Below are 14,202 nucleotides of genomic sequence, written 5' to 3'. Positions count from 1 at the left end.
ACACACAGACTAACTTTTCTGCACAAGATAAATGTCTAAATGTTCACTCCTCGCAAGTGTAACTTACATTTTACAATGCAGGGACTGTAACTAGAGATATGCGAGTTATAAATACAGTAATAATTACTTTATTTAGGCAGAAAAAGTTCATTGTGGTTTCCAAGCTCATTAATGTTAACGTTAGCGGTCTTCCACTGATGATAGTGGCGTTAGCTAGCTTTGTGGTTAGCTAGTCTATGATGAGCCATAATTTAGCAATAGATAACATCATAGTGCAAATTGTAAAACATACATTTTCAATATAACAGGCCAAGGAGAGATGATTGAAGTGTGTTTCGTCTGTTTTTTTTTTATTTTTTAAATATTCATTTATCGGCCATTATAACTGCCGATACCGATATTATGGAAAATGCCTAATATCGGCCGATATATCGGTCTGGCTCTATATATTACCAAATGATTGCTAAACCACATTCCCACAATGCATTAGTACAATGAAATAATGTAATGAGACACCTTCACCATTTCTCACCTTATCAGTTTATTCGCTATAGTTTAGAAAATAGTTATAAAATATGAGCAGAGACTGGTTTTGTGGTTGTGTCCGTCCTTCTGTTGGACTCTCACACATGAATTATGTTGAATATCTGTTAATGCACAATTAGATAATACCAGTTTAGCTCAACCAGTGACCAATGCTTCATGTTGTTCGGTGTGTGTGTAAAAAGAACATTAGCAATTACAGAAAACACACGTGAAAACAAAACAAAGTGTCCGAGTAATATTGATCCCAAATCTTACTGTATGAAGATTATTTGGGTGTAATATGTCACAGTTTACTTTATTTTGCTCTCCTCAATTAAATAAATGAACTGCATGCACTAGTAAAAAAAAATATCCAAAATGATATCTGGCGTCTGAATAATGTTTGGTTTGACTGTACATTCAGTGATGACACTGTTGGCAACACTTTACTTAAAGCCCTTATGTATAATGCATTATAAAAGTATCGTTATAATGCACCTTATTATGCATTGTATGTTCTCATGAATAATTGCAACCACAGTTATAATACACTAAACTTCATTGAACACACGTTTAGAAAGTATAATGCATTAAAACACATGACAAACAACCAATTTCAGAATCTGCAAATATTATAATGCATTTTAACGCCAAACTCACATGCAAAAAATAACTATTCCAAAATGCATCACAGGTGAAACTGGAAAAATTTAAATATGGTGAAAAAGTTCACTAATTCAACTTAAAATATGAAACTAATAGACTCATAACATGCAAAGTGAGATATTTAAAGCATTTATTTGTTATCATTTTGATGATTATGGCTTACAGCTTATGAAAACCCAATATTAAAAATTAAAATATTACATGAATCAATAAAAAAAAGGATTTTAAATATAAAAATGTCATGCATATGTACTCAAGACTTGCTTTGGGCTGCTTTTGCATGACTTTCTGCCATGTATGCTATTCAAATTTTTCCAGTTTCTATATATTAATATATCCATTGAAGAAAATGTTTGGTCTGGAAAGTTGCCCCCCCAGTCTTCCACTATGTTACTAAGATTCAGACTACACAAGACATATCTCATAGTGTGAGTGTTTCATTCAAAGCAGAGCCCTGTGTACATGGCACCCGGCACATTGCTCACACACTGCTGTCAGGGTGTTGATGTTACACATCTGTATCATCAGCCAGCTGTGTAGTGTTAAACTGACAGCCGAAGAGAAGAAGAGTTCTCCTACTGCACACACACACACACACACACACACACACACACACACACATGGTGGGCCACAGAAAGTGTGTTTTATCTCATACTCTCTCACCGCTCACTGTGATTTTGCCAAGTAAGACATGTTCCTGGATCAGCATTACCATCCCACAATGTAGTCGTGACCTGCTTCTAAGCCTAAACTTGACATAAACTGTAAACTTGTCCCTCACATCTGATTGGTTGATAGGAAAGTTGTTCCAGGATCAACAAGATGTGGTCCTTTCACCACAAACCATGTTTATAGACGTCCCTATCTTCAAGACTTCTGGTTAACTAGCTGTACCAGAAAGCTAAAATTATAGATCAACCATCTTACTATTAAATGTAAATAATTCAAAGAAATATATTACATTGTATATTCACTCTAAAAAATGCTGGGTTGTTTAACCCAATTTTTGGTCAAATATGGACAAAAAATGTAATGTAAAAATTTAACCCAACGGCTGGGTTTGTCCATGTTTGACCCAAAGTTGGGTTTTTTAGAGTGTATGAAATGGCGTAGGGTAACCAACTGTATATCTGAGTAAAACAAGATAACTACAAGTCTGAGACTTTATCTGGAATTGACTGGATCATGAAAAAGGGAATGTATATGTCAAGTGGTTGGAGAAAGCCGAAAAAGAAAGTTTCAGACGCAGCGCAAGTTACAATTTTTTTTCTGTAGAATAACATGCCATGATGAATCACTCACAATAATAAAGTATAAAAAATGCTGGGTTGTTTTAACCCAATTTTGGGTAAAATATGGACAAACCCAGCCATTGGGTTAAAAATGTAACCCGATTGCTGGGTTTGTCCATATTTTATCCAAAATTGGGTTAAAACAACCCGGCATTTTTTTTTTTAGAGTGTGTGACAAAATAAACCAGATGTGTGCATTTAAAACATGTAAAAACAAACAATGCTGTGTTATTTTAACCCAATTTTGGGTAAAATATAGGCAAACCCAGCCATTGGGTTACATTTTTAAATTACATTTTTAACCCAATGGCTGGGGTTGTCCAAATATGGACAAACCCAAATGTTGGGTTAAAAATGTACAGTTGAAAGTGAAAGTTGAAGTTGGGTTCAAATTTGAAATTATATTTTTAACCCAACATTTGGGTTTGTCCACACTCTCTAAAAAATGCTGGGTTGTTTTAACCCAATCTTGGGTCAAATATGGGCGAACCCAGCCATTGGGTTAAAAATGTCATTTAAAAATGTAACCCAACGGCTGGGTTCGTCCATATTTGACCCAAAACTGGGTTAAACAACCCAGCATTTTTTAGATTGATTCTTTGTGTGTTTATGTGTATATCTGAAATATATTACACATGCAGTACCATATCTATATACAGTATTATGTGTTACTGAATAAAAAAATTACATACATTATGATATATTAGTATCCCATATTTATATTAAAAGCGGCAATTCCTTATGTATTATTTAATATTGTAATATATTAACATGTAGTGAAGTAATAAGTACTGTTAATGAATCTGTTTGAGATGGAATTAATGCTGTAAATTACAGACATGCATCTGAGGAATATTTCTCATTTTTATCAGTTATTTTGCTTTATTTCCGGCTTCCGGTTCACACATGCGCACCCTTGCTTTCAATCTCTCGACAAACTAAAAGACGCAAATGACATTTGTATGTATCCTAAATAAAAGGTACAGATTGTACTGAATGTCAGCTTTTTAAAGGATTTATTAAGTCCACATGTCATGCAAACATGAAACTCTGCTTCTAACCGCAGGTCGAGAGTGTCGTTCACACACACAACTCTGCGAATATTCACTGGAACGATGGTTTCGGGAAACACAGACTCGTTGAACCGCTGATAACGATAAACTTGCGACTATGATGCTTTCGAGAAACACAGTCCTGGTTTTGCGAGTCTCCACTGGCGATTCAGTCTGGAAATGTGGATTTGTGTTGGTGCGTGCTAGAAAATGCTTTCCGTTTTCTCAGCACATGTGTGTTCTCGCTCTGTCCTGCAGGCGAACCTGCCGCTCCTGCAGAGAGAGCTTCTCCACTGCGCTCGCATGGCGAAGCAAACCCCGGCTCAGTATCTGGCCCAACATGAACAACTCCTGCTGGACGCCAACGCCAGCTCTCCCCTCGACTCCTCCGAGATCATGATGGAGCTCAACGAACACGGCAAGAGACGGACCCCGGACAGGTACACACACACACACACGCTTGTCTTTCTGTGTACCATTTTCATAACAAATACCTCCAGTCATAAATACCGGCAAAGTCAAGCAAAAGGCAAAGAAATGTAGACAGCTACGGTGAATGTCAACACAACTTTGCCCTGGGTATCCTTCTTCACGTCTGGGATTGAAATGCACACACACTCGGTGTAATGAGCGGAGGGTGTGTGTAAAGGTTAGGCCACACAGAACGAGACCGTGAGGAGGAGGAGAGAGAGAGAAGTGTGTGTGGTGTGTCTGCAGTGATGTATCCTAACAGAAGCTCAAAATGATCATATTTAGGTGTGTATCGATGCCCTCACGATTCGATACATATCTCGATACCAAACTCGCAATACGATACATATCTCGATATCGAACTCACGGTACGATACATATCTCGATACCGAACTCACGGTACGATACGTATCTCGTTACCGAACTCACGATACGATACATATCTCGATACCGAACTCACAGTACGATACATATCTCGATGCCGAACTCACGGTACGATACGTATCTCGTTACCGAACTCACGATACGATACATATCTCGATGCCGAACTCACGGTACAATACGTATCTCGTTACCGAACTCACGATTCGATACATATCTCGATGCCGAACGCGCAATAAGATACATATCTCGATACCGAACTCACGGTACGATACGTATCTCGTTACTGAACTCACGATATGATACATATCATGATACCGAACTCACGATACGATAGTATCACGATACCGAAATCACGATATGATACATATCATGATACCGAACTCACGATACGATAGTATCACGATACCGAAATCACGATACGCATCTCGATCCCGAACTCATGATACGATACGTATCTCGTTACCAAACTCCCGATACGATACGTATCTCGATACCGAACTCACGGTACGATACATATCTTGATACCGAACTCACTATACGATACGTATCTCGATACCGAATTCACGATACGATACATAACTCGATCCTGAACTCACGATACCAAACTCGCGATACGATACGTATCTCGATACCGAACTCAAGATGCAATACGTATCTCGATACCGAACTCACGATACAATACGTATCTTGATACTAAACTCAGTATACGATAATATCTCGATACCGAACTCACGATTCGATACATATCTCAATACCGAACTCACGATACAATATTATTGTGATACTCCAAGACAAGTTAGCAAAAAATGAACTGTTGATTAAAATGCTAAATTTGAAATTGCAGTGTGTGTGTGTAAATGAATAGGCTTGGTCTTGGTGTTGGATAATACATATGCAAATTGCCTGATAAACCTCATGCAAGCGAAAAAACTTTTTTTGAGAGTTTTTTGAGAAATTGACATGTTTCCATTGGGCGTATTTTCAATTTCAATTTGTGCAATTTGAAGAGTAATGGAAACACGGCTAGTGATCGTTCTCTCCACCAGGGTGACTTTTTGAAATTGAAATCCTGGAAAACCTTTAAAAACAGACATTTTAACGAAGAAGTTCTTGAAAAGTGCTTGAATTATTGAAAAAGGCAATCGTTTTTGTTTTATTGATAAAACAATCTTTTCACACACCGCATTTCGAGTCATTTCGCATGGCTACGAGTGTGATATTGCTCATAAATATCCAAGTATAGATACAGCTTTTATTATTCAACTCAATCATATATTCATAAGAGGAAACGTCAGTTTGAATTATGAAAGCGATATCTTTGTCATCGTATCCTTTCACTGGTTAAAGTTACCAGTCATTGCATCTGCCGCGCTTCATTTGTAGCATTTTGTTTTATTAGTTAATTTGTATTACTCCATTTACCTTTTAAAAGATAATAAAGAAAGATATTGTTTGAATAAATGTTAAATGAGTGTAGTCATTTTACAGTATCTGTTACAGTACCGATAGATGTGTTGCTGTGGACCGAGGGACCGCCGATATTCCCGTTCGTCTGTTTTTGTTTTTCTTCGACTCTCTCATCCGCACCGTCTCCTGTTAGTTCCCTGGTATCTGCCCATATGCCAGCGATGTGTCCAGATGGTGATCTTGCTGAACCCCTGCTCGAACTGATCTGGGGGAGGGAGGGATGAATAAAGAGAGAGAGGCAATCCCCTACTGTAATCCATACACCTCCATCTCAGAAAACCCTAAGCTCACCACATCACGACGGCAGCGCGAGCTGTTGCTTTCATTTGTGGGATATTTGGCCGCAACTGCAGAAATACTGACGATTTTGGGTTGGTTGCCATGATGGGGTGTCGGATGTCCGAGCCACACTGCAAAAAATGCTTTTCTTACTCAGGATTTTTATCTTGTTTACAGCCCAAATACCAAAAAATGCTCAAATCATGATGGATTTACTAAAGTAGTAAAATGCCTTGAGATATTATAAAAAATACGAATAAAAAATTAAGTGAGTTTTTGCTTAAAACAAGCAAAGTGATCTAGCACTCAAACGGAAATTCGATTTTTTTTTTCGTACCGCATTGCCAGATCATTTCGCTTGTTTAAGGCTTCGTCTGGATTTTTTCCCCCTGAAAACAAGATGTAATATCTAATGGCATTTTAAGAATCTTTAGATATTTGGACACAAAAATACTGGACTCTACTCTCAAGTGCAAGAAGAAAACAAGCTCCTCACACACACACACACACACACACACACACACGTGTGTTTCATGCACTCAACTAAACAGATTATTATCAACACTACAGCACAGGCCAGATGGATCCAAAACGCCAGTGTCACTGAACATCTGCCAAAGGGAGCAGCTCTCACCGTTCAGGAGAGAGAGAGACGGGTGAGAACGGGAGAGATTAAGAGGTTGGGATTTAACTCCGCTTCTCTGTATCTGAAGGCTTGAGTCCACATATGGCTCACAGCTGGCCTCAGCGCTGGACACGAGAGGAAAGACGAGGTCCGACCGCAAGAATGTAAAACTATCAGTGGCTTTTTGAGACACCACCGGTCAAACGTTTGGGATCGGTGCGATTTTTAATGTTTTTAAAAAAGAAGTCATTTCTGCATAAAAAAATCTGTAACATTGTGAAATATTATGACAATTTCAATATATTTTAAGATGTAATTTATTAAGTCTTCAGTGTCACATGATCCTTCGGAAATCACTCTAATATGAGGATCTGATGCTCAACAAACATGTATGATTATTATGAATGTTGAAAAAAGTCGTGTACATATTTTTTCAGGATTCTTTGATGAATAGAAAGTTTAAAATAACAGCATTTATTTGAGATATTACATGATATACTACATTTTTGATATACCCCCCCCCCCCCACTGACCCCAAACGGTAGTGTTTAATGTTATGAAAGCTTTCTATTTCAGATAAAGCTGTTCTTTTGAACTTTCAATTCATCAAAGAATCCTGAAATAAAATTGTAAACAATATTGATAACGTTTCTTGAGCATCAGATCCTCATATTAGACTGATTTATGAAGGATCATGTGACACTGAAGACTGGGGTAATGATGCTAATGATCACAGGAATAAATTACACTTTATTATATATTCACATGTTTTAAATTGCAAAAATGTTGGTATTTTTAATCAGATAAATGCAGCCTGGGTGAGCCGAAGAGACATTAAAAATCTTGGTAGTGTATGTCCTAAAGCGTTTCTATAACAGGACCAAAGAGAGCGGTTTCTCCAGAGAGGCTCTACATATCAATGAACTAAATTAATAACTTTTTTACAACACAAATGAAGCTGGACTGTGACGCTATTCTCTTCTACACAAACTTTGTTGCATTATTTTGCTTTAAAGCTGACTTGACTCTTGGATATGTCCTAAAAGCGTTTCAACATTCCTTCCAACAGGACCAAAGAGAGCGCAGGGGACCGGGACGGTTTGCACCCTGAACACCTGGCCAAGCGTCCCTGTACAGTGAGTCCCAGTCAGCGCTTCAGTCCCAGCAGTGGCTTACCGGCCCATCCGCCCCCAAACGGGCTCCCGACACACCCGCCCAACGGCCTGCCCCACCCCACGCCTCCGGCCCCGCAACATTACCGGCTGGAGGACATGGCTCTCGCACACCACTACAGAGACGCGTACCGACACGCGGAGCACAGGGACGTGCGGGACCGGCACCGGCAAACAGGTCAGATCGCTGAATAAACCACTTTATTTAGTCGATCATTCTGTCCCTTAAAACTCACCAAAAAAGTTTTTGTTTTTGCTAAAAATATCTTTATATTTAGCCGTAAAATATCTTGAATGTAACTCGACACCCGCGCCTTATTTAGTATTCAGGGTTCTATGAATATTCAAATGAGCCCCGCCTCCACTCCGTCACTCAACGGCGATCACACGTTGATCTGATTGGTTACCAGCGATTTCAAAGCGTGTTTTTGAGACTGTCTTTGACTCAGCAATGCTGTCGACTTATGAACTTACACACGGTGTGTCTTAAAGCGTATTACTGAAGTTACGACGGCCGACAGGAAGTGATGTCGTCGTCTGAGACAGCAGAGAGTAGCCCGTTAAACACTGAGGTTTCTTTATAAAGATCAATTAAGAACTGATGTTTACTTTATTATTTATTATTGTGAATATTATTGTGACGTATTCATCCATTTATTCGCTAGATCTTTACACGAAGAACAACATAGTGACGAAACGTGTTTGTCCGCTCAGGGCCACCGTAGAAACATGTGGATGTGTGTGTGTAGAGCTAATAAACACATGACGCTTCATTAGTAAGGGCTTTATACACCACTGAAAACATAGTTATGGATATGATATTGCTTTTCTGTCAACAGATCCTCCTGAATATTACACACTGCACCTTTAAAGCATATTACAACATTAAACAACATTAAAAACTGGATTTTTTGGGGGTGTTTGCTTTGTATACTGTATATCTGCTATTTTACAGCATGATTTCACCTGGTTAATAATTGGAGTAATTTTTCCAGCATTGGACATGGACAGTGTTAGCGTGTATGCTAATGCGTGTTGTGTTTCTGTTATAGCCGTGCATGGAGCGCGTCAAGAAGAAGTGATCGATCACCGGCTGACAGACCGCGAGTGGGCTGAGGAATGGAAACACCTTGATAACGTATGTGTGGCCAGATGCTTTCTTCCTCATCAGCTTTCATACATGCGAGCTCGAGCGACTCTGCTAGGGGGGAAACTAGTTATATCTTATTAATGTCAAGATGGCTGCTGATCCAACTCTGCTGGAGTCAAAACCAGACTTGGTAGTCCAGATGATACTCGAAAGTTGTATGGGAGGTAGGGTGGCCTGGGGTCCTGTTTTAACGATCTAAAACGCAAGTGTCGAGCGCAAGTACACTCAAAAAAAATGAACTAGGGAGGTTGTGCACTTTACATAATATATTTATATATAGTTTACTTATAATAATCGTGTTTTTTGACTATTAACGTCTATGTAATTGTGTCTCAACTTGACAGTACAAAATCCTAATGTGTTGTCTAAACACAAACCGTTTATGTTAAGTAAAAAAAGTGTACATCCAGATGTGTACATGCCATTTTGCCCGGACTTAATTTTATTGTGTTCAATCTGCTTAAATCTACGAACAACTTAAGTTTACTTAATCCGTTTGTGTTGGATTACATGATTGATTTGTGTTGCCTTAACTCAAACTGGGCAGTGCTTTTAGTTCCCAGCATGCTTTGCATATGGTTGAATTAAAAAAGAATAAATGTTAAAATTAAGTGTTATTTTATGTATTTTTGATAAATTTAGAAAAGGGGAAGACTTGATAGTGTGTAATAGTGTTTAATGTTAAATTACATTGGAATTATTAAACCATTTAAATTACACTGGGTTATTATGGAGAAGAGTGGAGCATTTTGTTTGTCTGTTGACTGATTTCATTATTTTCAATTGTTTTGGATGAAGGAGCATGTAAATCTTAGCATTCACGATGTATAGCAAATAGCTAGCTAAATTCTATCAATTTAATTAAATGTCACTGAATCAAATTAAATATAAATGGATGAATGAATATAATAAAATGCCTTTGAATCATGTCAGGAAGCCTATAAAAATTCACGTTGAGACTACTTAAGTTGGGTAATTTAAAATTACATAATTCTATTTTGTTGAAGTTACATGAACAAATTATGTTTGTTTAACGTAATTCAGTTATGTGGAACCTGTTGAAAAATTAAAATTAATTAAAGCCAACAAATAATTTTTTTGAGTGTAACTTTGTGGGCAGATCTCGGCGCTGTTGCTGTTTTATCAAGCGACGAGAATAATTTTTTGCGAAAAACAAACAAACATAAATAACGACTTTATTCGAATAATCCTTTTCTTCCTTGGAGGCCTGATGCGAGAGTTCAAGAGATTTACACGACGCATGCGGGAAAACAATTCTCGCGCATGCGTCGTGTAAATCTCTTGAACTCTCGGAAGAAAAGGAATAGTCGAATGAAGTCGTTATTTTTGTTTGTTTTGTTTTTTCGCAAAAAATTATTCTCGTCGCTTTAATAGCTAGTGACCAGGTCCAATAAGGCCTTTTTTTTTTTGCTCACATGACTGTCACCTCCCCTTGCCTCCACACAAACGTTCCCTCACTCATACACATATTGAATAAAAAGGCCACAGATGGAGTGAGGACGTTCCCACCGGAGAAAGCAGCTGAGACGAGGCCTGCAGTCTGTGGACTCAGGCTTATTCTGGACGCTGTCCAAATCTGAAATAAATACAGCCAACAACATACTCAAAGAGTGAGGGATGGCATCACATGGATGTGTGTGTGAAGGATTGGGGAAGTATGAAGTGTTTTGGCTTCTTGCACTGTTGCTTAACCACTCACTCCTGATTGCACTTTTAAAATAAAACACATTTAAACAATTTTAAACGCGGAAGAAGAGGCGGAAATCTGAGAGAGAGGTGCGTTTCAAATAGCCTTTTTTTGATTCCTCTTTCGCGGTTCCTCGCACTTGATTGGACACACACAATTATGTCTAAATACCCGTCTCAGCTCGTATTCTCTTGGTTATGTCATGTGTTGAGAAAGAAATCGGACGTTTGTCAGTTTTCTTAGGCCGTGTGTCCACCAAAGCGTTTTTCCACGCGCCTGGCGTATATGTTTTCAATTGTTTTCAATGGGAGCGCCGCGTTTTTTAAACGCCATGAGGCGCTGAACGTTTTTTTCACGCTGAAGCGCCGAGTGCCCGGCGTTTTTTACTGGTCGCTGGGAGTTGAAAAATGTTCAACTTTGGATAAAATGCAGCGCTCATCACTGTCACTTTTTACCCAGCCGTCCAATCACAGTGGAGGAGGGGCGGGACTAACACCGTGTCCTAACTACACGAGTTTTTGTCCTAACCAGACGCGACGGCGACACGCGAAGCTTCTAATTTAGAAACGGTTCCCATTTCTGTGACGTCGCGGCTGACAGAATGAAGAAATTACACTGGTTATGAGTACACATATTTTATTTTTAGTTAAAAATAGGTCACTGTGCCACAAGCGATAACGGATCCCAGACAGCAAACTGACATTGAATCAACGTGGAAACGACGTCTCTCATGACATCGAAACAACGTTGATTTTGCTCATCGAATTAACGTTGAACCAACGTCAGACGCGGCATTCTTCAAAGCTAAATGAAAATCGAAAACTGGTTTGCTTTCATAACGTTGATTTCAAGTTGATTTTCCGTTAGTTTTGAAAGAATGACGCGTCTGACGTTGGTTCAACGTTAATTCGATGAGCAAAATGTCATGTTTCCACGTTGATTCAATGTCAGGATAATTTACCTCAGATTTTGAAAGCATGTAATATAGCGTTCAAAATGAATTCTATGCAAACATACAATTGTACTTCATAACAAAATTAGTCAAAGAGTATATTTTGTTAGTGTTTAGATTTTTAATAATGTTATTTCTTGATTTGATTATGTCCTTGGTCCTTACCCATATCTAATGCAAGTGCGGGCCAACAGTGCGCTTTCACGGAGAGACTCGCACGCTGTTCTGAATGTGTGGCGTCTCACAGTCGCGTCGCGTCTAGTGTGGACAGACACACTTGCTGTCGCTGGAATTTTAGCGCGTCGCGTGTAGTTAGGACACGGTGTAATAGAGAGCCTAAGTCCCGCCCCTCCGCTTCCGGCTCATGGGACCTTATTTCGGAAAAAATATTAATGGTAGTCAATGGCGAGAGGCAACTTATCTTTTTATTCCGTCTGAACTGTGACCTCAATTACACATATGATGTTTGTCAATTTAAAAGATAATTCTGAAAGTCAAAAACGTCGCAGTTTGTCATAAAACAGAAGAGTAACATTTAGTTTTATGTGAAAATCGCTCTATGAACTACATCTCCCAGAAGCGAAACGAGATCTGCTGCTCGTGTGTGTGCAGTCTGGTACAAAACACTCAGGTATGACGGCGTAACGTTACGATTATAACGTAAGACTGTAGAAACAATGACAGACAGCCTCAGTAAAGTTAGCTTTATTCATTGAGAGAAAATGCGCGCCTTTGGGGTTTGTAGTCTTTGTAATTACGTATTTTCAGTCTTATACCTCAACGGTTTCACATCAAACTGCGACTTTCTTTACTTAAAAATGTATCTTTTAAATTGACAAACATCATATGTGTAATTCAGCGCACAATTCAAACCAGATCAAAATATTTGTTGTCTCTCGCCATTGACTACCATTCAATATTTTTCCGAAATAAGGTCCCATGGTGGTCGACCGGAAGGGGCGGGACTTAGGCTCTCTATACCACACCGACCAACAGTCAACATTCAAACTGCTGCGGATATTCTGTATCATAGCAACGAAACTAGCTGCAGAGCGTCTAGCGTTTTCAGCTGACTAAAAACGCTTTGGTGGACGCACGGCCTTAAAGTGACAGTAGCCTAATATTCCTGCTGGTGTCTGACAAAACCAGTGAAATATCCACTGATTCGGTTCATATTTCATAACCATTTTCTAAACTATAGCGAGTAAATTTGGTTGGACTGTAACTCTAATGTTGCTCCTCCATCCGTTTCTCCCTGTAGTTGCTGAACTGCATCATGGATATGGTGGAGAAGACTCGGCGCTCGCTCACGGTGCTCCGCCGCTGCCAGGAGGCGGACCGCGAGGAGATGAACCACTGGATCCGGCGATACAGTGACGTGGAGGATATGAAAAAAGGTGTGAGCTCCTCCCAGCGGCCTCCTCCTCCTCCTCCTCTTCCTCACCACAACTCTTCCTCCTCCAACACTCCTAACAGCAGCGACACACAGCCGATAGGTACATGTGCCGCTGCAGACCCTCGGCACGCACTCTTACACGCCCATGTCCATCAGCCGACACAGCCAAACTATCCAATCTGAGATCATGAGATCCCACATTCAGCACACTTACCTTCAGTGTTGGGGAAAGTAATGCAGTGCAATATTGCGTCACTTAATCGTGTACTTGTTTATACTTTTGCGTTACTGTTTTTTAATCTTACCAGCTGAAGAAATGTTTCCATGAGCCAATATACCCCCCAAAAATCTAATATTTTCTTATTGGGACCAGATTAGCATGTGATCCCGCATTTAGCATTTAGAATATCGTGCAAAAGTTAATTTATTTCAGTAATTCAACTTAAAAGGTGAAACTAATGTATAGACTCATTACATGCAAAGTGAGATATTTCAAGCCTTTATTTGTTATCATTTTGCTGATTATGGCTTACAGATAATTTTGAATTTGGTGTCTTTATAAGCTGAAGTTAAATTACTAAAATAAATGAACTTTTGCATGTTATTCTAATTCACCTGTACCTTCAGTGTTGGGGAAAGTTACTTTGAAAAGTAATGCATTACAATATTGCGTTACTCCCTTAAAAAGTAACTAATTGCGTTACTTCATTTTTTTGAGAAGTAATGCATTACGTTACTTTTTTATCACTCTTACCAGCTGCAGACTATGGAAGCTTGTTTTCGCCACAGAATGAAAAATAAAAAAGGAAATTGCGACTTTTTATCTCGCGATTCTGACTTTATAACACGCAATTGCCACTTTACATCATGCAATTCTGAGATATAAAGTCAAAATTGCGAGATATAAAGTAGCAATTGCGTGTAATAAAGTCAGAATTGCATGATATAAAATCGCAATTGCATGTTATAAAGTCAGAATTGCGAGATATAAAGTCACAATTGAGTGTTAAAAAGTCAGAATTGCATGATATAAAGTCGAAATTGCGAGATATAAAGTCAGAAT

At 38.9% G+C, this 14,202-nt stretch overlaps 1 protein-coding gene across 8 annotated transcripts in view; it reads left to right on the top strand.

The window, feature by feature from the left end:
* The window catches only part of cbfa2t3 (CBFA2/RUNX1 partner transcriptional co-repressor 3), a 74,711-nt gene that overhangs the window by 47,193 nt on the left and 13,316 nt on the right, over positions 1 to 14,202 (top strand). For 6 of the 8 annotated variants that reach the window (XM_089132465.1, XM_089132389.1, XM_089132494.1 and 3 more), the window contains exons 5-8: positions 3,794 to 3,975; positions 7,831 to 8,111; positions 8,986 to 9,071; positions 13,005 to 13,239. In XM_089132465.1, the coding sequence (XP_088988591.1) occupies positions 3,794 to 3,975; positions 7,831 to 8,111; positions 8,986 to 9,071; positions 13,005 to 13,239 (784 nt within the window). The remainder of the gene's footprint in view (positions 1 to 3,793; positions 3,976 to 7,830; positions 8,112 to 8,985; positions 9,072 to 13,004; positions 13,240 to 14,202) is intronic. The other 2 variants (XM_089132597.1, XM_089132518.1) reach the window with 1 other exon arrangement.

The sequence above is a fragment of the Pimephales promelas genome, chromosome 1, assembly GCF_988280905.1.
Source record: "Pimephales promelas chromosome 1, fPimPro1.hap1.1, whole genome shotgun sequence".
NCBI lineage: Eukaryota > Metazoa > Chordata > Actinopteri > Cypriniformes > Leuciscidae > Pimephales > Pimephales promelas.
This window is presented reverse-complemented; position numbering and strand designations above follow the sequence as displayed.